Consider the following 22,782-nt stretch of genomic DNA (forward strand, 5'->3'; position numbering starts at 1 on the left):
TGATGCGCAGTTGGCCGATATAGCTTTTCAAGGCCTTCTGCCCCACATTAAAGAAAGGTACGCCTCACAGGAGTTCGAAAGTTTGAGCCAGATTGTCCACCGATTGTCTAGACAAGAGGTACGTTCCTTCGATCCACGGAGGAATTTCCAGAAGAAAGTAGCATTCCTGGAAGAGTTAGAAGACGAAGAAGATGTTGAAGTCGGACTTGCGGAGTGGATCAAGGGAAAGAAGCCGATATCATGCCCATTCGGCAAAAAGGAACCGGAAGTGTTCGGCTTTGACACGAGTAAAGCTGATAAAATCTTTGACCTTCTCCTCCAGGAAGGGCAGATTAAACTCTCACAGTACCATACAATACCTTCTGCCGAACAACTAAAAAAGATGAAGTATTGCAAGTGGCACAATGTCACATCCCATGATACCAATGAGTGCAAGATCTTCAGGCAGCAGATACAGTCGGCCATTGAGCAAGGCAGACTTAAATTTGAAGTGCCGGCAAAATCGGCCAAGCCAATGAAGATCGACCAGCACCCCTTCCCCACCAACATGGTTGATACGGGGAAGAATTCACTCCAAACAAAAGTGCTGACGTCCGAATCGGCCAAAAAGAGTGGCGCCGTCGACCCCAGAAATCAAGCTACGCCTGAAGATGTCAAGGGGAAGCGGCGGATGGAGGATGACGATGGCGAATCAGAAGAGCCACGCATTACTTCCCAGTTCCTGCTCCAGAAGTACCAACGTCAGCATGAACGCTCAAGGTCCCAGGAAGAAGCAATGCGACGGCACGAAGAGCACTGGAGGTGCCCGTTCTTCATTCACTGCTGGGAAAACAACCTCAGGCTACCTTTGGCCGATACTTGCCCAGAATGCAACGGTCCATATCGTGGCAATCGGCCGTTCAACAGGTCTCGCTCTAGAGACGGAAGGCCAGAACCGATCAGCAGGAATTGGCGCAACCAAGACGACCAGCGCCCTCCCGTACGTGATCGGCTGGGGGGCAGAAGTGACCGATATGATCGGTCGGAAGATAGACGCCATGATAGGCAGGGGGGCAGGACTGATCGGCATGACCGGTCAGGAAACAAGGCCAACGTTCACAGCCGGCTCGAAGAGATGGCCGATGCTCGGGTAACAGATGAAAACCCGTTAGGACGCGAACCGGAGTGGGAACGCACCAAGTCAGGGGGCAGACCAATAAACCCCAGGTGGTGTCCCGATGGATTGACCAAGTCTGAAAAACGAAGAATCCAACGTCTCCGCCAATGGGAACAGCAAGAAGAGGAACAACAGAGCACGACAGCCAAGAAGGAAGGAAGGCCTCGGGTGTGGCGCCACAAAAGAAACGATAAAGGAGACGACGAATCGGTGGGTGATGAATCGGCAGACGAGATCGGCATGGTTTTCATACTACCGATGGAATTCATGACTCCCGCCGATCAACAGGATATATCGGCGATAGAAGAACAAACGGCACAGTTGGCTTTGGAGCCAATGATGGCCACGTTCGAGAAGCCCGAAGACGACGAACGACAACACATGAAGGCGCTGTTCCTTAAAGGGCATGTTGACGGCCGCCCCCTCACTAGACTGATGGTAGATGGAGGAGCTGCAGTCAACATTATGCCGTACGCCGTACTCCGGAAACTTGGGAAAAGCGACGGCGACTTAACCAAGACGGACATGATGCTCAAAGACTTCGAGGGTAACGTGTCAACCGCTCACGGCGCTCTCTGCATCGATCTCACCATCGGCAGTAAGACCCTTCCTACCACCTTCTTTATTATTAATGGCAAGGGATCCTACAACATGCTGCTCGGCCGGGATTGGATACATGCGAATTGCTGTATTCCGTCAACAATGCATCAATGTCTCGTACAATGGGTCGGCGATAACATCGAGGTAGTCAAAGCCGATTCCGCATACAACATCGCGACAGCCGACACGCAGCAGTGGAGCTGCGAAACCGTCAGGTGCATATCCGGCAGAGTATGGGAGACCGATTTCCTGAAGGTCACCGATTTTGGCCTACAGCCGATACGAGCAGTCGGCTCCGAAGACTCAGAGTAGATGGATCAGTTCGCCCGAGAAGATGGGAAGCTAGGGCACGGGTTCACGTCGGCCGATTCATTAGAGATGATAGACTTAGGTGATGGTACCAAACCAAGGCCGACTTATATAAGTGCAAATTTAGACCCAGAATACAAATGTAAATTGACAAATTTGTTAAAGGAATTTAAGGATTGTTTTGCTTGGGAGTATCACGAGATACCCGGTTTAGACCGATCTATTGTTGAACATCGGCTACCCATAAAACCAGGGTATCGGCTGTACCAACAGCCCGCACGGCGCTGCAATCCTAAGATTCTACCAGACATAAAAGCTGAAATAACTCGGCTAATCGAAGCAAAATTTATTCGGCAATGCCGTTATGCCGAGTGGATCTCCAACATTGTACCAGTGTACAAAAAGAATGGGAAGCTACACGTTTGCGTTGATTTCAGGAACCTTAATCATGCCACACCGATGGATGGTTATCCCATGCCGACGGCCGATGTACTGATCGACGCTGCCGCGGGACATAAAATCCTTAGCTTCATGGACGGAAACGCTGGATACAATCAAATACTTATGGCCGAAGAGGACATACCCAAAACAGCCTTCAGATGTCCAGGCCACCTTGGTTTGTTCGAGTGGGTGGTGATGACTTTTGGCTTGAAGAATGCTGGCGCTACGCATCAGAGAGCCATGAATTACATATTTCACAAGCTCATTGGCATTCTGGTGGAGATCTACATCGATGACGTCGTAGTCAAGTCCAAAGGACATGAAGAGCATCTGGCCGATTTGCGAAAAGTGCTAGAGTGCACCAAGAAACACGGGCTTAAGATGAACCCCAATAAATGTGCTTTCGGCGTCTCCGCCGGACAGTTCTTAGGATTCATGGTGCACGAGCGAGGAATAGAGATCAATCGGAAAACCATAGCGGCCATCAACAAAGTCATAGCCCCGCAAAACAAAACAGAATTGCAGTCTTTAATCGGCAAAGTGAATTTCATCAGAAGATTTATATCTAATCTATCTGGGCGGATTTAGGCGTTCACACCACTGTTGAAGTTGAAGCCTGACCAGGAATTCATATGGGGGGAGGATCAGCGCAAAGCATTGGAAGATATCAAGCTATACTTGGTCTCGCCACCAGTACTGGTCCCTCCTCAAACTGGTAAGCCGTTTAAACTATACTTATCAGCCGATGAAAAAGCCATTGGGTCGGCTCTAGTCCAGGAGTTCGAAGGCAAGGAACGGGTAATTTATTATGTCAGTAGAAGACTTCTGGACGCTGAAACAAGATATCCTCCGGTGGAGCGTTTGTGCCTATGCCTTTACTTCTCATGCACCAAACTTAGGCACTATCTACTGTCGGCAGAATGTGTGGTCGTATGCAAAGATGACGTAGTAAAATACATGCTATCGCTGCCGATCTTGAAAGGCCAAATCGGCAAATGGATCTTAGCTTTGTCAGAGTTTGACCTGCGGTATGAATCGGCAAAAGCCGTCAAAGGTCAGGTCATGGCCGATTTCGTCGCCCAGCACTGCAGACCGGAGATTGCCCTCGTAGAGCCGGTACCTTGGACATTATATTTCGATGGGTCGTCATGTGGGGTCGGAGCAGGAATCGGCATCGTTCTCACATCGCCTCGGGGGGCAAGCTATGATTTTTCTCTGCCGATAGAAACCGCCGCTAGTAACAATCAAGCGGAGTACCGAGCTGTATTGAAGGGCCTACAACTATTAAGGGAAGTCAAGGCCTATTCTGTTGAGATCTTCGGAGACTCTATGCTTATTGTGGATCAACTGACCGGGAGGTCCGAGTGCAAAGACGACATATTAAGAATTTATTACGAGGATTGTTTACAGCTCTTAAAAGAATTCAGATCGGCAGTGATCGAACACATCCCAAGGGAACGCAATGGAGATGCCAACAAACTCGCCCAACACGCATCTGGGTATCGGCCAATTCTAGGCGGTATGGCTCTAGAACTCACGGCCGATGACTGGCGTAAAGAAATCGCCGACTACCTGAAGGATCCGTCTAAAAAGGTGGAACGACGAGTCCGCTTTCATGCTACCAAATACGTACTGCTCGAAGATGACCTGTTCTACCGAACGGTTGACGGAGTTCTTCTCAAATGCCTTGGGACAGAGGAGGCCAAGACTCTAATGGGACAAATCCATGAGGGAGTATGTGAAGCACACCAATCGGCCCATAAGATGAAATGGATGATCAGGAATAATGGGTACTACTGGCCAACGATCCTCGAAGACTGTTTCAAATATTATAAGGGTTGTCAGGATTGCCAAAAGTTTGGAAATGTCCAACGTGCACCCGCATCGGCCATGAATCCTATCATTAGGCCATGGCCGTTCAGGGGATGGGGAATAGACCTTATCGGCCAAATTTACCCACCATCAAGCAAAGGGCACAAGTTTATTCTGGTGGCTACTGATTACTTTACCAAATGGGTAGAGGCAATCCCATTAAGAGCCGTGACATTGGCTATCATGGCCGATTTCGTAAGAGATCACATCATCTACCGATTCGGTATCCCTCAGACTATAACAACCGATCAAGGAACAATGTTCACATCGGGGGAATTTGAGGAATTTACAACCGATATGGGAATCAAATTGATAAATTCTTCTCCATATTACGCTCAAGCCAATGGTCAGGCAGAATCCTCCAACAAAGGGATAATCAAGTTGATCAAAAGAAAAATCAAGGAACAGCCAAAGAAGTGGCATCTGTGTTTGACTGAGGCCCTATGGGCGTACAGGATGGCTTGTCATGGTGCTACCAAGTTATCTCCCTATCAATTGGTGTACGGTCATGATGCAGTACTACCATGGGAATCGAGGGCGGGATCGAGGCGTATTTCGCTCCAGGACCAGTTAACGGCCGATGACTACTCGTCACTGATGAAAAGGGAACTTGATGATTTGGCTGGCCAACGATTGAGAGCTCTGATAAGCATCGAAGAAAACAAAAAGAAGTAGCCAGGTGGTACGATAAGAAGGTCAAAGTCAAGCAATTCTCCCCTGGGGACTTAGTATGGAAGTTAGTATTGCCGATTGGGTCGAAAGATCCTAAATTCGGAAAATGGTCTCCTACATGGGAAGGGCCGTATAGAATCGGCAGATGTGCTCCAGGGAATGCTTACATCTTGGAAACAATAGAGGGAGAAGAATTTACTAGAGCTTTGAACGGAAGGTATTTAAAAAGATACTACCCCAGTATATGGGTCGGAGCATAAGGGATTAACTGTAATGCAATCACACATAGCCGATACGAAACGGTTCGAATACATAATCGTCCAAATCGGCCGATGTATTCATTCGGTACGGGCGATGGGTTACACAGCCGACAAAACACGAGTCGCCCTTAGAACAAAAAAAAATACAAATAACTAATTGTTCTTCTTCTTGTGCGCCTTCCCAATCTGATTCAACTCGTTCATGATGCGGAGGTATGTTCTATTTTTTTCATTGAAGCCTCCGCTTCAGCTTGACAAGGGAGAGGATGGCTCCGATCCGTGGCCGGGCGCGAAGTTCCCGCCGCCGCGTCTTCAAGAATGACTCGCGGAGGAAGCGGATGGCTCCTGTCGGGTGGAGAGCGCCGGCTACCATTGCTCTCCACAAATTCCAGGACCACATGAGCTTCCGCGGTGACATGGTCTCGAAGTTCGTCACGGAAAGCCCTGATCAGCTCCATATCCTCTGATGACAATGGGTCCTCAGAGTGTATGATATCAATGGCGCGTATGAGCTCAGGGCTAAGACGTTGGGGCTGAAACAAAGAAAGGTTAAGAAGGGACATTTTCTTCCGAGGGTCTAAAAGAGAAAGGGAAGTCGAGATCAAGATTTCACCTGGTTAACAGAAGAAGAAGAAGCTGATGAAGCCATGACAGAAAGCCGCCCCGACGAGAGGAATAAGAGAGTAAAACCGAAAGCCGAACTGGTACTATCGGGAGGAAGTGCCTAGGCCGGTATTTATGGGAAAAAGATGCGTGGAAATTTGGTAAGGCTACGTCCCATCAGAAATAAGAAAGGCAATAAATAGAAAGGGCGTCGCGAGGGACGGTCAAAGTAGATAGTAAATGTTCGTACAAAACAGTCAATGTTTTACAGATTACCCAGAAGGGTATCGATAGCCGTGATTGCCCGACGCCGGATCTGATCGGCAGAGTCAAGAACCCGTTGGTCTTCATCCGCCGATCCAGGGACTTCTGATGCACTGCGGTGGAGTTTTAGGGCCTCATGGGCAAAGCGCTGCCTCTCCCGTGTCAGATCGGCAATGACAGAAGGTAGCTCTTGGAGCTTTTTCTCTTCGGCACTGATTGCCTTGGTCACTTGCTCCATCTCTTTGGCGAGCTCCGACCTCCGACGCTTGAGGCGGTCTATCTCACCGATGATCGTCGGGCGGGAATCTTCCAGAAAATGGATGCGCCGATGTGCCTCTTGAGCTTGACGCTTGAACGCGTCCTCTTCTTCACGAGTCTTGGCCAGCTTGGCGCGATCGGCCATGTGACGAAGGGCTCTGACGGGATCCTCATAGACTCGATGAAGGCCGCCGGCGCCAGGGCTTCCTCCGCCTCTTCTGGTACTGGTCCGCTGACGTTACTGAAGAGTTGCCGAATCGGCGAAGCGTCCTCTACTAGTCGGCCGATGTCCCCTTAAAGGAGGGATCGGATACTAGCAAGTTTGGCTCGGACGTCATCAGGAACGGAGCTCAAGGCAACTTGGCGAGAAGCAACTTCTTCATCGTCGGAAAGGGCGACCGCAAAAGAAAAGAGGCTGTTGTCGGGGGTGTCCTGTTCCTGGAGATAATAAAGAGGAAAGATAAATCGGCTGGGAGTAAAAGCAAATCGGCTAAATAAAAGCCGAAACAAAACTTACCGCTTTGAAGCGAATTTCTTCATGCTGCACTTGGGAAACCGTCACGCCTTGCTCAGGGGCCTGCGTCATGGGTTCATCGGATGAAGAAGATTCCACAACGATCGGCGCGGTGCTTGGACCAGCTCCCTGAGAAAAGACCGGTGGTTGAGGAGCGCTTGGTGTGCCGACGACCTGTGTCAGAGGATTGGATAAGTACATTATGCAAATACCAAGGGAAATCGGTAAAATAGTACTATACCTCAATGGATGGAAGCAGGGGTGCGCCGATGGCCGTTTGGGTTGCTGCCGATTGTTGTATTTCCATAGGAGTGCTCTGTGCAGTCTAAAGATAAGAAGGATTAATATCAGAGCAACAATCGGAAGCAATAAAATTTAGGTTTACCTGAACGGCCTCCAATAACAGTGACGCGGCGGCTGCCCCAGCTTGCGTGACGGCTTGGGTATCGACATCTTGGATGACCTGAGAAGGTGGTGCTGTCGGAGTTTCTGCCGATACGAGCGCAGGAGGATCCGCCGATTCTATACGAGCTCGGACTCGGCGACTGGTCTTCTTGGTGGTCCTCTTCTGGACTTGTTTCGATCGGCCAGCAATCACGTCTATAGACGGAGCGTCATTGCCGATAAGAGGATAAGTGGTGTATGGGTGACTCTCTATTAGCCGTCCGTTGCGGCTGTGCGTTGGAGGAGTTCGATTCTCGACCTGAAGAAATAGTAAAATCATTAGTGCTCAGTCACAATAAGAGGAATAAAAATCAGCTAAGTAAAGTACCTCGACGTTCGGGTCGATGTTGGCTGGGTCCAGGAAGTTGCAGTATGCCGATGCCGAGTTGCAGAAGAGAAATTTCTTCCAATCGGCCCACCAGAGTTTGAACGGCTGGACAGCAAAGGGAGCCACTAGCCAGTCGTTCAGGTCAATGGTACTGGAATCCGGAATTCGGTCTCGTAACCGACTGTAATCCAGACCAGATGTGAGCTCATCTCTAAACTTAATTCGGCCAGCAAAATACACTTGAATCGGCAGCTGACCCATGCCGAACTGACGTGCTGCGATGGAAGGGTTGTAGAATTCATATGTAGGGGCATCCTTCCCCGAGAAAAATTTGGCTGGCAGGAGTCCTGGCTTGATTAACTCATCATAGAGCTCTTCATCAAATCGGCCAGTAGTCGAATCAAAGCAGGTTGGGAGTTCAAAGACCGGGTCATCCCGCTGATAAGGAAACCAAATGGTTGCATCTTCGTTAAAGCCGTTATAGAAGCATCGAAAATACTCGGCTACCTTTGTGGCAGAATACGTGCAACCTGGGAAAGCTGATGCCGCTTCACCAAAGAACATGCATCGGCGACGTTCGGTAGGGTCTTCTGCCGATTCGATGTTGGGGAACATCATGCGGTCCACCTGCTGCTGAGTGATCTTGCTCATATAAAGGTTCAGCCACAAGTTGATGAACCACCAGGGTCCGCCTGGATTGCCGATTGGCTCTCCCTTGGATAATTTGATGCCGATTTGATGGAGCATGTGGTACGCGGCCCCTAGCAGATGTTTTCCAAGGGGTACATGGTTTCCTCTGGACAGCGCTTCGGCTAAGGCCTGGGTATTGGTTGATGGGCTAGCGACTCTTCCGCAAAAGAAACGTTTTTCTAACCACATCATCAAGAAGGCCGTGTGCTCCCTATTCTCAACAGTCCCAGTTCTCTTATTACTTCTGATGAAACCTTTCCACCCGCCGATTCCCCTTGTGTCCAGCCGATGTGACGTTGCGGCCAGAAGGTGGTGAGGTGTATCCGGGGAAGAGATGTCAAGGCCGGTCAACAGGACTACATCAGCCAGTGTTGGGGTCATGGGTCCGTGTCCAAATAAGAAGGCGTTAAGTGCATCAGACCAAAAATAAGAAGCCGCCATTACTAACGGCTCATTTTTCTCCATCTGGGACAAGGATAGGTTGATGCATTGGCCGATTTTGAGCTCTTCCCATGAAACGCTCTTTGACGCGGCTACCCGTTGGTACCACTCCCTCCAACCTGGGGTTTCATTCGGCCAGGACCTAAAAGTACCCAACCATTGATCTAAATCCATATCGGACAGTTTGAAGGGTATCCTGTGGGTTTCCAAATTGATAAGATCTATTGGATCTGGGTTTCCCATAGGTTCAAGGCAAACAAGGCCGGGATTTCCTGTAAGGTGAATGGTAATGCGGTGCCTAACTGCCTAAAAAAGGAAAGAGGAGTGTAAAAAAGTAAGAAACAGATCTAAGGTAAAAGTGTTGCCGATAGAAGAAGGATTCGGTATTTACCTCTGGGATAAAGTTCTGAGTGATCGGCGTGGTCGCCGGTGCCGATGTGGACGATGGGGCCGCGATGGGGATTGCCATTGGGATCTCTGATGAAGCTTCTTCTTCTGAGGACGGAGCAACGGCCGTTGCCACCACCACGGGAGGCGCTTCCTCTAGGACATCGCGCGCCGGGGAGCTGCCGAAAGGAGCCGTCATTGGAAGAGAGGGGGAAAAGTAACAGGAGGATGGTGCTCGAAGGCTTCGACGGCAAGAGAAGGATGCTGAAGAAAGAAGAGGGCGCGCGCGCTTGGAAAAAGACGTGAGCTTGAAGATGAAGTGCGGGGTGAAGCGCTATTTAAAGGATGCCTGAAGGGGGGTAAAAACGGAATTTTCACCGCGCCGGCGTTTCGAGTTTTTCAGGAGTAGTGGCTGTCGTGGGCGCCCGTTTCGAAAAAATTGCAATGATCAGCTGGAAGACCGCGAAACGGAAGGATATTTTCACTGCGGCCGTTTCGGAGGGGAGGTTATAAAGAATTTCGAAGTAAAAGACTATGTTTTACTCCGAAACTGGGGGGCATGTGTTGACGCCAGATTTCGTCACTAGTAGAATCGGCGCCAAGAAGAGAGGGAATCGGAGAAGCACAGTTAGGAATCGGCCAAATGGTGCTACAGTGTGAGATCGGCCGGTGACTTCTGTCTCGCTTCGGGTCGAATATACCAGAGTCCCAATCGGTAGCCTTTTGCCGATGAGGAATCGGCCGATTAGGAGGATGGGCTAAATGGGCCTGTATGGGCTTGGAAAGGGATAGAAGGATAAGGTGGAAATCAGCCCACGAAGCGTGGAGTAACCAACCTAGCACGAATTGTGCTTGTAGATATTCGTTTTCTGTTTGAATTAGGGATAGAATTCTAGTCGGTTAAGAAGTTATCTGTACGGGGCTATAAATAGCTACCTTTGTAAATCTGTAATCATCAACAAATCAATACAACATACTACGTTTTCCTCGTACTTACTTTCAAGCAGGCGACTTCGCCAACACCTTTCTCTTTTTCACGAGTTCGTGCGGATTGGCAGGGCTGCATCAGCTTGATCTCCGACCTATTCTGTAAGTTCCGCTTATCGAGTAATATCTAAGCTTTAACTTCGGGCGTATCGCTGTTGTTTCGTTTAGATTTATTCACCAGTTATCGATATTTACTAGAATCGTAGGGTTTTTACTATTTTTCTAGTTTTATCACCAGTTATCTAGCTAGGAATCGGTAGAGTCGGCTTTCTTTACGTTTTGCTACCAAATTCATCTATTGCCGATTAGATCTATTTCTAGTGTTGTTATCATAGCATTGTAACCGATTACTCTAGTAGTTTTCTGTCTACAAGGCTACAGTGATCGGCTGCTTTATAGCCGATTCCTTTATTAAGGCAAATCGGCCGATTCGCCGGTAAGCTCCCTCGAGATCGGAAACTTAGCCGATCGTGATTTCTGAACCTGATACGTATTCTTCCTTGCCAATCAACAGGTCAGATTGGCTGGCACGCCGCGCGAACCGCACCAGGGCAATCACCCGAACAGGAGCTAAGCAGATTCTCCTGGGTCGTGTGTCGGACGCTGGGATTCGGTTGACCGATTTTTAGCGCCAACACCAAGTCACCCCCACAACTCCTCTTCTTCACTCTCTCTCCCTCTCCCTTTCTCTCTCTCTTGTTCTCCTAGCTGTTTGAGCACCACTACTAGGCAATGGCCGGAGGAACGACAGATAAGGGGAAGAGTGGAGAGGAGAGGTGGCGGATTTAAGGGTGAAGCCCTAGGGAGCCGAACTTCCCCCTTCGAGCAACTGCATGTGGTGGTGGGCCCAGCCCCTATAGCGGCGCTGGAAATGTGCACGCCAAAAGAGCGACGTGCGCGCGTGGCCCGTGCCATCAAGGCGCAACAGGACATGACGGGGCGGCCGCCAGGCGGAATCTCGGCTCTCGTGCGACAACCCTTCAGCTGCTCTGCCCTGGTGGTTGGGCCAAGCCCAAGCAGCAAGCCAAGATACGAAGGCCAGCCCAACAGACGGGCTTGCGACCATCCTAAGGCCCAACTAAACCTAGAGCTAGGGATGGAGGGGTTGAGAGAGTCCCAGCAGCTACGAGTCGGGATGCCACATGGCCCTCGACCTTCTCTCACTGTATCTGAGGCCTAATGACAAGTTCGCTCTGGGTATTCCTGACGAGGGAAGGCAACGAGCCCTACGACCTCCCATGCAGGAGGTCGGGGACCAAATGGGCGGATCGCCGGGATTAACAGGATGTCTCCCAGTGAGATATAGCAGAACTTTCCACAATCAAAAAGGTGATTGGGTCCCGCTCAGATTGCCTAACAACGCTCGAACGAGCACACTTGCCCGACCAGCCTGGTAGGCAAGGAGCCGCTCCCCGCAAATGGACCGCATGGGGCAAAACACCAACCACATAAGCGCACTCTCCCGGGAGTAGCGCACCCAGGGGCTCGGAGCGACCAGCCCCCAAGGCCAAGCAAGCCGTTTGCAACATGCACCAGGGTTATAATTTATTATTCTGTGGAACAAACATTACAAGAAAGGCGTCCAAGACGCCATGTACAGATACAAAAAAAGCTAGTGATGCCGAGCAAGGCAACACCTGGTCCCATGGGAAGTGGTGCTACAAGGGTGGCGTGAAGTGGTAGATGCTCACGTTGGTGAGTTTTTGGTAGCATCAGCACCTCGAGGGCTGTCTGTGCGGAGGTGGTACTGAGGACGAGAGCACTTTCAGCTCCAGCAAGTGATGCCACCATCTCCCCTGGCAAGAGAGCAAACCATGGCCACACTCAAAGACTCCCATTGAGGATGAGAGGGGGCCGTAGTTGTACCCAATAGGCTCAAGAGCAGCATCATGGCGGCCTTCGTCGAGCCTGCTAGTCCGCCGTGGGATCGAATGGGAGCACCGGAGCTCCCTAGTGATCCCCGAGAGACCTAGAGGTTGTTCTTGCCTATTACCGGTTCCTCCCGCTAGATCTATAAGGATCTTGGAGCAGGATCGGCAACCTGGAAGACTCGAAGATGCCCTCTTGGAGCCCTCATCCCTCTATCCGCACACGGAAGCATTTTGAGAAGTGAAGCCTGGAGCCCCAAGTAGCGCATGATGCAAGGTTTATAGCCTGAGTGCAGGGCTAAGCTGCGAGACACCGCGAGGTTCAAAGAGGGGCGCCCTCTAGGCAAAGACGCCGCGAGCTCCGATGCACAAGCAAACCCACGTGAACAGCTATAGGATGAAATGATGCCCTGAGCAGGACCTCGGGATTCTGCATTGCACAAGGCACCGGGTGGACCGATCCTGGTTGCGCACCGGCACACAACCACGAAGAAACCAGAAGGTTACAAAGGGTCTCCTGACAACGCCCCAACAGCGGCAAGAGACAAGTAACGTCCGCATTAAAAACCTTCTTGGTGAATCTTCAATTCCCTCAGAAGCTCAGGGGCTAGACCCAGTGGATCCGCTTGCGCAAACCCATAGGACACCTCAGCCATCGAACAACGTGCAAGAAGGGAGAAGAAGCCTTCCGCTAACCACAAGGTCAGAAGAAGCCTCGGGGGCTACTGACAGGTTCCTGTACCAGGGGTACCCTCATGAAAGGGGCTTAAGGCAACCAGGCACCAAAGGGCCAAAGGACCAACAGCTAGAAGCATCCTGGAAACAACCCAGATGATGTAGCGGCCCACCGACCAACCTCCCTTGGTCGGAAGCCAAGAGCCATGACTCGCCAGCTCAGCCAGCTCGGGGGTGGGGCCCACAAGGGGCCCATAGCGCCTTACCCACTCATTGTCTTAGGAAGACCTATGCCGTACGAGAGGCATTAAATGCACGACGTGGCCCCCCTGACCGCCCCACGCCGGAGACATGACTGGGCGAGGGGAGCTGACCTTTAACCAGGGGGTCCGAGGGTGAGGCTACACCCTTCGGACCGCCCAAGATGGCCTGTAGGATGAGGCCATGCACGGCCGTACGCGCCCACACGCCCCGATGTCATCATCACCTTCGCCATCAAGGAGACCCGTCAAGATCAAGGCCATGCCACTACGCCAGGCCCGGTACGGTCCCGCAGGGGAGGTGGGACCCAACGATAGACATTATGGCGAGGAGCGGCCGTGAGCGCACTAAAGAGGTCAGGGAAAGCCGGGACGAGCGGCGCCCCCCGTCCAGGCCACTAATCATGACCTGCCCATTCTGTTGGAGGTATGCCCTAGAGGCAATCATAGAGATGCTGATACTCCATTTGTATCCATGATTTGTATGTTGTGTTCATTGAATATCCATTGAAGGTTACTTGAATTGATTTGCAATTATGTGAATTGTATGTGAAACTCTTTACTTGTATGGTTATTCTAAAGTTGTCCCTAGTCGGAGTTCATGTGAGGACACACATGAATATTAGACTAGTACATGTATTAGTTGATGACTATGTTTCACAAGTCATGGACATGGAGATGTTGAACTAATAATGTGGACACATGTGGAGACATGTGCTAGGACTGACCCAACACGAGAAGTAGTTCTCTCTTTAAACAACATATACGTTTTGTCCTTAGACCTGAGACTGTCGCATGTATTCTAGATGTGGATCGACCTACTTAGGGCTATCAAACGCTACGCCATAACAGGGTAGTTATAAAGGTAGTTTTCGGATTTGTCAAGAAGCATGCTATGAGACATGGTCAGTCAAGATGGGATTTGCCCCTCTCTGATTGAGAGTGATATCTCTGGGCCCCTCGAGTGATCGGATCCGAAAATGCATGGCCATGCTACGTACGGTTAAGAGTTAACCTACAAAGGGATTCCGAATCACAGGATCGAGAAAGAGCGGTCGGCTTGAAGCTAGACCAAATATCGTGAGGCAAAGGGAATAGCATGTATATTATGTTGTGATGGTTCGTCTGATATGATCTTCGTGTGCGTATAGGAGTTGGCACGTCTTGCTAGAGGCCGCTACCGACTATTGGGCCGAGTAGGAGTACTCGGGCCATGTCTATACGTATCCGAACCCATAGGGTCACACACTTAAGGGGCTGGAAGCCCAATTCGGATCTGATCCGAGTTGGAATAGGTTTAGAAGTACTAATGGGCCTCGAACCTAGAGGCCCATCAGGAACCTCTATAAATAGAGGGGTGGGGGCGCCCTAGGGTTCACACCTTTTGGCGAAACACACCTGCCGCGCCTCCCACGCCCTCGCCTGTTGCAACTCGCGGATCTAGCAGTCCGGCTTGCGACGCTTCCTCCCTGCACGTGTGGATACCTTGGAGGTGTTGCGCCTGCAGCACTTGGACGAGCCATCGACGAGCCGCCGACGAGCCACGACGAGCCGACGACGAGCGACGGCACCGGAGACGATCTTGCTGCACGTGGAGGAGCTGCTGGACGTGACGTTGATCGACTACGTACGACTACGTGATCGTCTTCACTGCATCGACGCATATCTACATCTTCCGCACCAGTAGTGCGTCGAGTGGTAATCCCGTGATCCTTATACGGCAGTTCTTCCTGGTTATACGCGGTAGAAATTTTGATTTGCGCTAGTGTAGCCTACCTCGTATCCCAACACATTCGTCACCAGTATGGATGACAGCAACAACACCTGCGCTCATTGCCACAAAGTTGGCGAAGGCAACGGGAGCATGCCACGGAGCAGGCCGGGCCGTGCATAAGCAGCCCATGCCGCATAGGAGCCACCGTACAAGACGTGCGAGGCCCACGACTAGCTAAGGGGATAGGACAAGGAAGCCTATTTGTTCAAGGAAGACCCGACCACGCTGCAACCCCCGACCTCTGAGGTCGGGGACCTGCTCCATTTTTCAACATTGTTGCCCGGTCCCTAGCCTATATAAAAGGAACCGGGCCTCCATTCACTCTCTCCGCATTCAACACATACACCCACACATCGCACAGACGCTTGCTTGCAAGCACCCCATTGTAAGTCCAGTGCACTTGATCCAAGGAACACGACTCCTACCTAAGCTGGACGTAGGGATCTTCCCGAACCAATATAAATCCTTGTCTCTTGTATGCTAGCCATCGGAAGTGAGTTGAGCGCGGCATACAATCACTAGTTGGTGGTACGAAACACCGACAATTAGTTATATTTAACATGGACTCTTTGGATTGGCATAGACTATTAGATCATCATAAAATCTAACAGTGTAAATCCTTCTATTTTTCTAATTAACACGGTAATTTCTAAACCCTTTCCTACAGATTTGTTTATAAAAGATGCTCACTTCCATTGTAGTAACTACCACATGAATTGGCATCTTGTCTATGCGAGCCACTGTTTGCCGCCGTCGGTCATGACTGTCTTACCACACCAATGCTTATAAGTACTTATCCGTACCTACCATGCTTGACCAGCTGAGGGATCGTAGATTTTTTATGAACTTAATATGAAAACAAACCAAAGTTTATGATGCCTTTTGTGGTCTGTTGAGATTTCTGCTCAGTTTATCACAAATCTATTCTTGCCCTTACTCCTCATGAAAATGTTTACCACGCTAGCAGCTCAGTCTCGCTGCTCTGAACCTTCCTCGCTCCCTAGTCTACTAAGCTTCTTTGATCTATCGCGGCCGGACGCCCCGTGTCTTGTCCCGGATGTCAGCGAGGGATATCACGACCTCAAGCAGCATAGGTCAGCTCGCAAAAGGTGACCATGGCTTAACTGTTTCGGTATCTATTTAGCCAACATTTAGACTTTTACTCAAGATAAGCGTAAGCAAGTAGTTTTATTTATTTGTGTCATTGTAAATTAATTGTCCTAATGGTCATGAAAGAGTCCCCTAGTTATTTCTTCTTTTATATTTCATTTTTTTTCATATTCTTTTCACTGGTAATCCGTTGTGCTAAGGAGCCAATAATTAAACAATGTGATCCTCGTAAAAAAAATCAAATAACTTTTTTTTGCCTAGTTGTCCATTGGATCTGTCCAGCTTGACGGAGCTGTTGGCATTATTGTGTTATTTAACTGTGTTTCTCGATCGGCTCTATGTGGCCTAGTCTGACTGTGCATACGATTAACTATATTATTTTTATTTTTATTTCCCCCTTCACGGTAATAGTTCTTGACGCAATGCTGATGCACACCGTGTTGCTAGCTATTGTGCTAAATACAAAGGGATTGAGCAGTCTCACCTTATTTTTAAACTCTCCAAGGGATCCACGTTTCTTTATTTGACTTTCAATGATAAGAGTTCTAATCCAATACTTACATGTTAGTAAACCTTGTACTTCCAAATTTTGCTATTTAGTAATTGTATTTTGCATAGATATTTGGGATCTTTAAATTAATTTGCACCGTTAGATCTTCATAAAATCCAACAGTATATATTCTTCTTTTTTGATAAATGTGGTAATTTATAGACCCTCTCGGCGAACTTGATGGCTTCTTTTAACACTATTATATTAAGATAATAGATTTTTAAGATTAAAAGGTGGCCATAATGCCCTTCCGGATTGGGAAGTAAAGAAATTCGCGTTAGGGGGCGTTTGGTTCCTCGAGCTAAAATTTAGTCCGTGTCACATCGAATATTCGAAGACTAATTAGGAGGATTAAATATGAGTTAATTATAAAACTAATTGCACAGATGGAGGCTAAACGGCGAGATGAATCTATTAAGCGTTATTAATCCATAATTAGCAAATGGTTAATGTAGCAGCACATTGTCAAATCATGGACTAATTAGGCTTAATAGATTCGTCTCGCCATTTAGCCTCCATCTGTGCAGTGGGTTTTGTAAATAGTCTATATTTAATACTTCTAATTAGTATCTAAACATTCGATGTGACATGAGCTAAACTTAGTTCTCTCAATACACGTACAATCAGAAATCTTTGGATCAGCGTCAGGTCTTATGCTGGACACAAACTTCGTACGTCTAACTGTAGACTCCTCTGAACCTAGGCTTTGGATTTGTTGATGGAACCTAGTCCTTACTTTTGTCTGCGTTCAATATTACAGTACCACTTTACTCACTGCTGCCGTTGTAAACAAATTTCACATCATCGGAATCTAGTCGGAAAAGAATCAGGACACAGCAGCACTTCAGGCAGGGTCACCGACTCGCCGTCGTTGGGTAATGGGTTGTGGCGAACTCACGCAGCCGGGGGAGATCCCCCTCCGTGTCCTCAATTGAGAACAAGTGAAAAGAATCTGACTAAGAAACATCGGTAGAAAACTCGGTATTGGTCACAGTTGGTAGGGTGAAAATTTTTCAAAAATCAATCCGGGATAACATATTCGAGATAAAAGCCTTTTGTTCTGGATCCCTAAACCGGGACAAAAGACTTCCTTTAATACCAACCGGGATAAATAGTTTTGAAAAAGAAATGCAAAAAAAAAAATAAATCCACACAATGCGCGATCCATGGGATTCAAACCCACAACCTCAAGCCTCACGTGTTGCTTCCTTGCCATCTCACCTACACACCACATCTAATTATGTAGGGGATGCAATCCTTTTGTACTAAATCTTGGAGGACCCTTTTATCTCGGTTTGTAATACCAACCGGGATAAAAGGGGGTAAAATGTTTCGAGAGATTTAGTTATTCGAAGAAATTTTGTCGGTCGGTATGTTCCCATTCACTTGTTAAAGAAATGGCTGGACTCTTTTATTTCGGTTTGAAACACCAACCGAGATTAAAACCCTCTTTTATCTCGGTTGGTATTACAAATCGGGATAAAAAGGATCCCAGGCCTTTAATTCTTTTTTAGCCACCCGTGAGGGACCCTTTTATCCTAGTTAGTGTTTCCAACTAGGATAAAATACTCCATTCTATCCCGGTTGGTGTCGTGAGCTTTAGTCCCTGGTGGTAACACCAACCGGGATTAAAATGGTGACCTTTAGTCCCGGTTGGTCTTACCACCTGGGACTAAAAGGTCCCTCACAGGTAGCTATTTTTTTCACTGGGACTAAAGGATTCCCACGGGTGGCTGATTTTTGACCCGGGACTAAAGGGGGGTCTTTAGTGCCGATTGATATTTGACTCGGGACTAAAGCACCTTTTGTCCTGGACCAACTTTAAACCGGAATAAAAAAGTACGTACGGCAGGTGTGAAAACAGGGAACCTGCTACAATACAATGAAGAATGGACGGACAATCACACATTAATCTATGAATCTATGATCAAAGTGCAGATGTGCAATGATACTGCCTTGTCACCCCAAGGCCGGCCTTTCGAGAGAGAGAAAAATACTGCCTTGTCATAAATTTTTGTTGAGCTTGACAGTGATCATTGCCGAATGCTGATTTAAGATTAATAGTAATACCACTCTGAGAGGCACGAGGCCGCTAGCATTTTGATAATCGGTTATGGTCCTCTGGATGGTAATGGCTGACGAAGAACGAGAGCTGCCTCATTGTTCTTGTAACTGAAAATATATTATTGCGCCGTGCCGTGCAGCTCTTCTTTGTGAGGGGTAACTGCAAAGGAAGGACGTTTGGAACGACCAGAAGCGGTCAACCCCACCGATGCCAGTGTCTCGCGCAATCTGCAACGAAGAAGAGTCAGTCCACCTTATAGAGAAAAACAAGAAGAGTCAGTCCACATGTTAACCGAGGTCACCAAGCTCCAACAACCAGCTCCGTCCAAAGGACATCTGGAGAAGGCACCAGGCAGAGACACCGGCCTATCGTCTGGCAATCATGGAGTTGGCACGGCTCCTCCTGATCCCGGTCGTGTGGGTGCTCGCCGCCGCCGCCGCGGCACGGAGCCCCGGCTGCGCAACCAGGTGCGGCAACATCGACGTCCCCTACCCGTTCGGCTTGGACCCGCAGTGCGCCATCCACGACGGCTTCCAGCTCAACTGCAGCACCGTCGGCCGCGACACCAAGCTCTTCCACGGGACCCTGGAGGTGATCAGGTTCTCCGTACACGACGGCAAGGCCTGGCTCAAGACCTTTATCTCCCGGCAGTGCTACGACCAAGCCACGAGCGACATGTCCTACAACAACGCGTGGGTGAACATCAGCAACCTGCCCTACGTGCTGTCGGCGAGCGACAACAAAGTCATCGTCGTCGGGTGCAAAAGCCTCGCCTACATGTGGAGCGATTCTGTAAGTAGCAGTCTACACCACACCACCCTGATGGTGTTCTTTTTTCGTCCATCTCTGTACATGTCTAAACTCATCAGCTCGATGATACATGCTCAGTACATAATTGGCTGCAAGTCGACATGCGACAAACCACTCAAGAACGGCTCATCATGCTCCACCGGTAACGCTGGGTGCTGCCAGGCGGATCTGCCGACAGGCGTCCGGTATTACCAAGGTTTTTTCAATGAGTTGTACAACACCACTGAGATATGGAGGAAGACCCCTTGCAACTATGTCACCGTGATGGAGAGCGCGGCCTTCAGCTTCAGCACCGCTTACCTCACCTCAACGGTGTTCTACGACACTGATGACTCAAGGACCCCGGTTGTGATGGAGTGGGGGATCACGCGGCAAACATGTGAACAAGCCAGGATCAACAAGACTAGCTATGCTTGTGTTAGCGACCATAGCGACTGTGTCAACAATGATGCAGGCTACCGCTGCAGGTGCTCTGACGGATTCGAAGGCAACCCGTATACCATGGACGGATGCACAGGTTCCCACTACTCTCCTTTCTCCTCGGGTGCATTGTTTTTCATCTATTTCTCGCGTTCGCAAAGTTAATGCAATGACTTTAAGGAAGCATTTTTGTTCGTGGCTTCAGATATCAACGAGTGCCTAGACAATGTTACTTACCCCTGCGCTGGAATATGCAAAAATACACCGGGGAATTTCACGTGTTCATGCCCGCGAGGAAGAAGTATGATCAACGGCGTTTGTGTGAAAAATCAAAGGTCAACTTGGATGGCGCCGGTTGTTGGTAGGTTTATGAGCAAGTTATTGGTTTTTTCTATTTAACATTTTAATGGTTTACGTAAGTTTAACAAAGACGATCGGTTTTAAACTTGGATGACGCGGCAAAGAAGTATGATCATGCAGGTGCAAGCGTTGGACTTGTGGCCCTTGTGATCTGCATTACCTGTGCATACTTGATCAGAGAAAGGAGGAAGCTGCATCGCATAAAACAGCGGTATTTCCGACAGCATGGTGGCCTGCTTTTATTCGAGGAAATGAAATCACAACAAGGCGTCGCGTTCAAAATCTTCTCCGAAGAAGAACTGCAGCAAGCAACAAACAAGTTTGATGCACAGCAAGTCCTTGGCCATGGAGGCCAGGGAACTGTCTACAAGGGAATTCTAAAGAGCGGCATCGAGATAGCTGTGAAAAGATGCATGACAATCGATGAGCAACAAAAGAAAGGGTTCGGTAAGGAAATGCTAATTCTGTCCCAGATCAACCATAAGAACATCGTGAAGCTCCTTGGTTGTTGCCTTGAAGTTGAAGTTCCCATGCTGGTGTACGAGTTCATCCCGAACGGCACACTATTTGATCTCATCCATCGAAACCATAGTCAACACAATTCCTTAAACACTCGCTTGAGGATTGCTTATGAGTCCGCTGAAGCATTGGCCTACCTCCATTCCTGTGCATCCCCACCAATCCTCCATGGCGATGTCAAGTCTACCAACATCCTTCTAGATGGTGACTACACAGCAAAAGTCTCTGACTTTGGCGCGTCCATCCTAGCACCAAATGATAAGTCACAATTTGTCACAGTTGTCCAAGGAACTTGTGGGTACCTCGATCCGGAGTACATGCAAACATACGAATTAACTGACAAAAGTGATGTATACAGCTTTGGAGTTGTTCTCCTTGAGTTGCTCACACGCAAGAAGGCACTCAACCTGGAAGGACCTGAGGACGACAGGAGTCTGTCAATGAGGTTTTTGTATGCAATGAAAGAAAACAAGCTTGAGGATATCCTAGATGATGAAATCAAGAACAATGAGAACATAGAGTACCTTGAGGAGATTGCAGATTTAGCGAGGCAATGCTTAGAGATGAGTGGCATGAATAGGCCATCAATGAAGGAAGTTGCAGATAAGCTTGGTAGGCTGAGAAAGATCGTGCAACATCCATGGGCACACGAGAATCCTGAAGAGTTGGATAGCTTGCTCGGAGAGCCGTCCATGGTGAACTCGACTGGTACTACAGGAAATTTCAGCATTGCAAAGAAAGCTGCCATGGGCTTAGAATCTGGGCGTTAGTTACAACACTCCACATTATAGATATTTGTACATTTTTGTTGACTGCAATGATTTGCGGAGGATCTGTACATGTGCCGTCCTACTTTTACATTACCCTATGATGAAAAGGTGAAGGTGTAATTGTTTTCATAGGTTGATTGCTTCTCTAGGAATTAGACTTTGTGAAAAAATATTTCTTTGAACGTGAAATATGGCCCATCAAAATTTTGTCTGTCGTGGCTCTTGCGTTTATTATTCAATTTCAAACTATACGGTGTGGTTTGACACAATGTCGGGGTGTGCCTTAGGAGGCCTAAGGTTAGAGACTCCCTTGTGTGTAAAAGAGGTTCAAAATGGGGTCTAAGAGCTTATTTGTGAGGGTTAGGAACTCAGCTGTAACATCTAGGGATCTCTTTGTGAACTCTAGGGACCTATTTGTAATATTTGACCTTACCAATAGAATTAATATAAATAGTCACCTCCTCCTCCCTATAAATAGAGCTCTGGAGCTTTGAGGAGGAGACTCTTGGCTATTTGGTCATTCGGTTTACTTATTCACTTGGCTCGTTCCGTCCCTTCTCCCTCTCTCTATCATGTGTTCGGGTCATGATAGAGAGAGGGAGAAGGGAGGGAACGAGTCAAGTGAACAAGTGAACCAAATAACCAAATGGCCAACAGTGATGCCTATCGTGATTTCGCACGAAATAAAATTCACGATTACCATGAGAGAAAAAGAGGTTACAAGCACTAGAAGGTTTCTATTCAATTGCAAAAATCCAAAATGCTTAGCTGAGCACCCTCGGGTTAAAAAAAACATACAAAAGTAAAGGAACAGACGCCGACTTGTTGCATGATTCCTAATCACTTTGTCCCCCTGACGGTTTATGCAAGATAAAACACCTTCGATACTGCAAGTAAAGCATGTCCACTGCTGCCAGGGCAACCGTATGTCACGGAAGCTGCCAGGGCAAGAGCTCCCAAAACCTCGCAAGCATCGAAGCTGCCGGCAAGCTGAAGCCAAGCTCCCAAAACCTCGCAAGCACCGAAGCTATCGGAGCCTCGCAAGTCAAGCCGTGCTCGGAACCTCCGCGACGCCATGCGGCAACAACCCTCGCGGCAGGCATCAAAGCTGCTGAACCCCACAAGAGGGCATCGAAGCTGCTAGTTCCCAGGTGCAAGAACCCTCGCAGCAACGAGCGCACCGTACCGGCGTACCCTCGCGACATGTGCTAACCTCCGCATTCCACGGCAAGAATCCTCGCGACAAGCGCTCACGTCCACGGCAGGCTGAACCCTCGCGCCTAACACTGTCCTCGACAGTTAACTCAAACTTCCGCAGCTAGCTGAATAGCAAACGAACCTCCGTGGGAACCTCCGAGGCTCCTAAGCTGCCAGG

At 48.8% G+C, this 22,782-nt stretch overlaps 1 protein-coding gene across 1 annotated transcript; it reads left to right on the top strand.

Annotated features, from left to right (window-relative positions):
• The first annotated feature begins 18,909 nt into the window (after positions 1 to 18,909).
• On the top strand, positions 18,910 to 21,465 carry LOC101772086 (putative wall-associated receptor kinase-like 16). Its single transcript, XM_004957156.2, has 4 exons — positions 18,910 to 19,320; positions 19,417 to 19,855; positions 19,964 to 20,119; positions 20,239 to 21,465. The coding sequence occupies exons 1-4, from the start codon at positions 18,910 to 18,912 to the stop codon at positions 21,405 to 21,407; spliced, it is 2,175 nt and encodes a 724-aa protein (XP_004957213.1). The 3' UTR covers positions 21,408 to 21,465.
• Positions 21,466 to 22,782: the final 1,317 nt, after the last annotated feature.

Source organism: Setaria italica, chromosome II, assembly GCF_000263155.2.
Source record: "Setaria italica strain Yugu1 chromosome II, Setaria_italica_v2.0, whole genome shotgun sequence".
Classification (NCBI taxonomy): Eukaryota; Viridiplantae; Streptophyta; class Magnoliopsida; order Poales; family Poaceae; genus Setaria; species Setaria italica.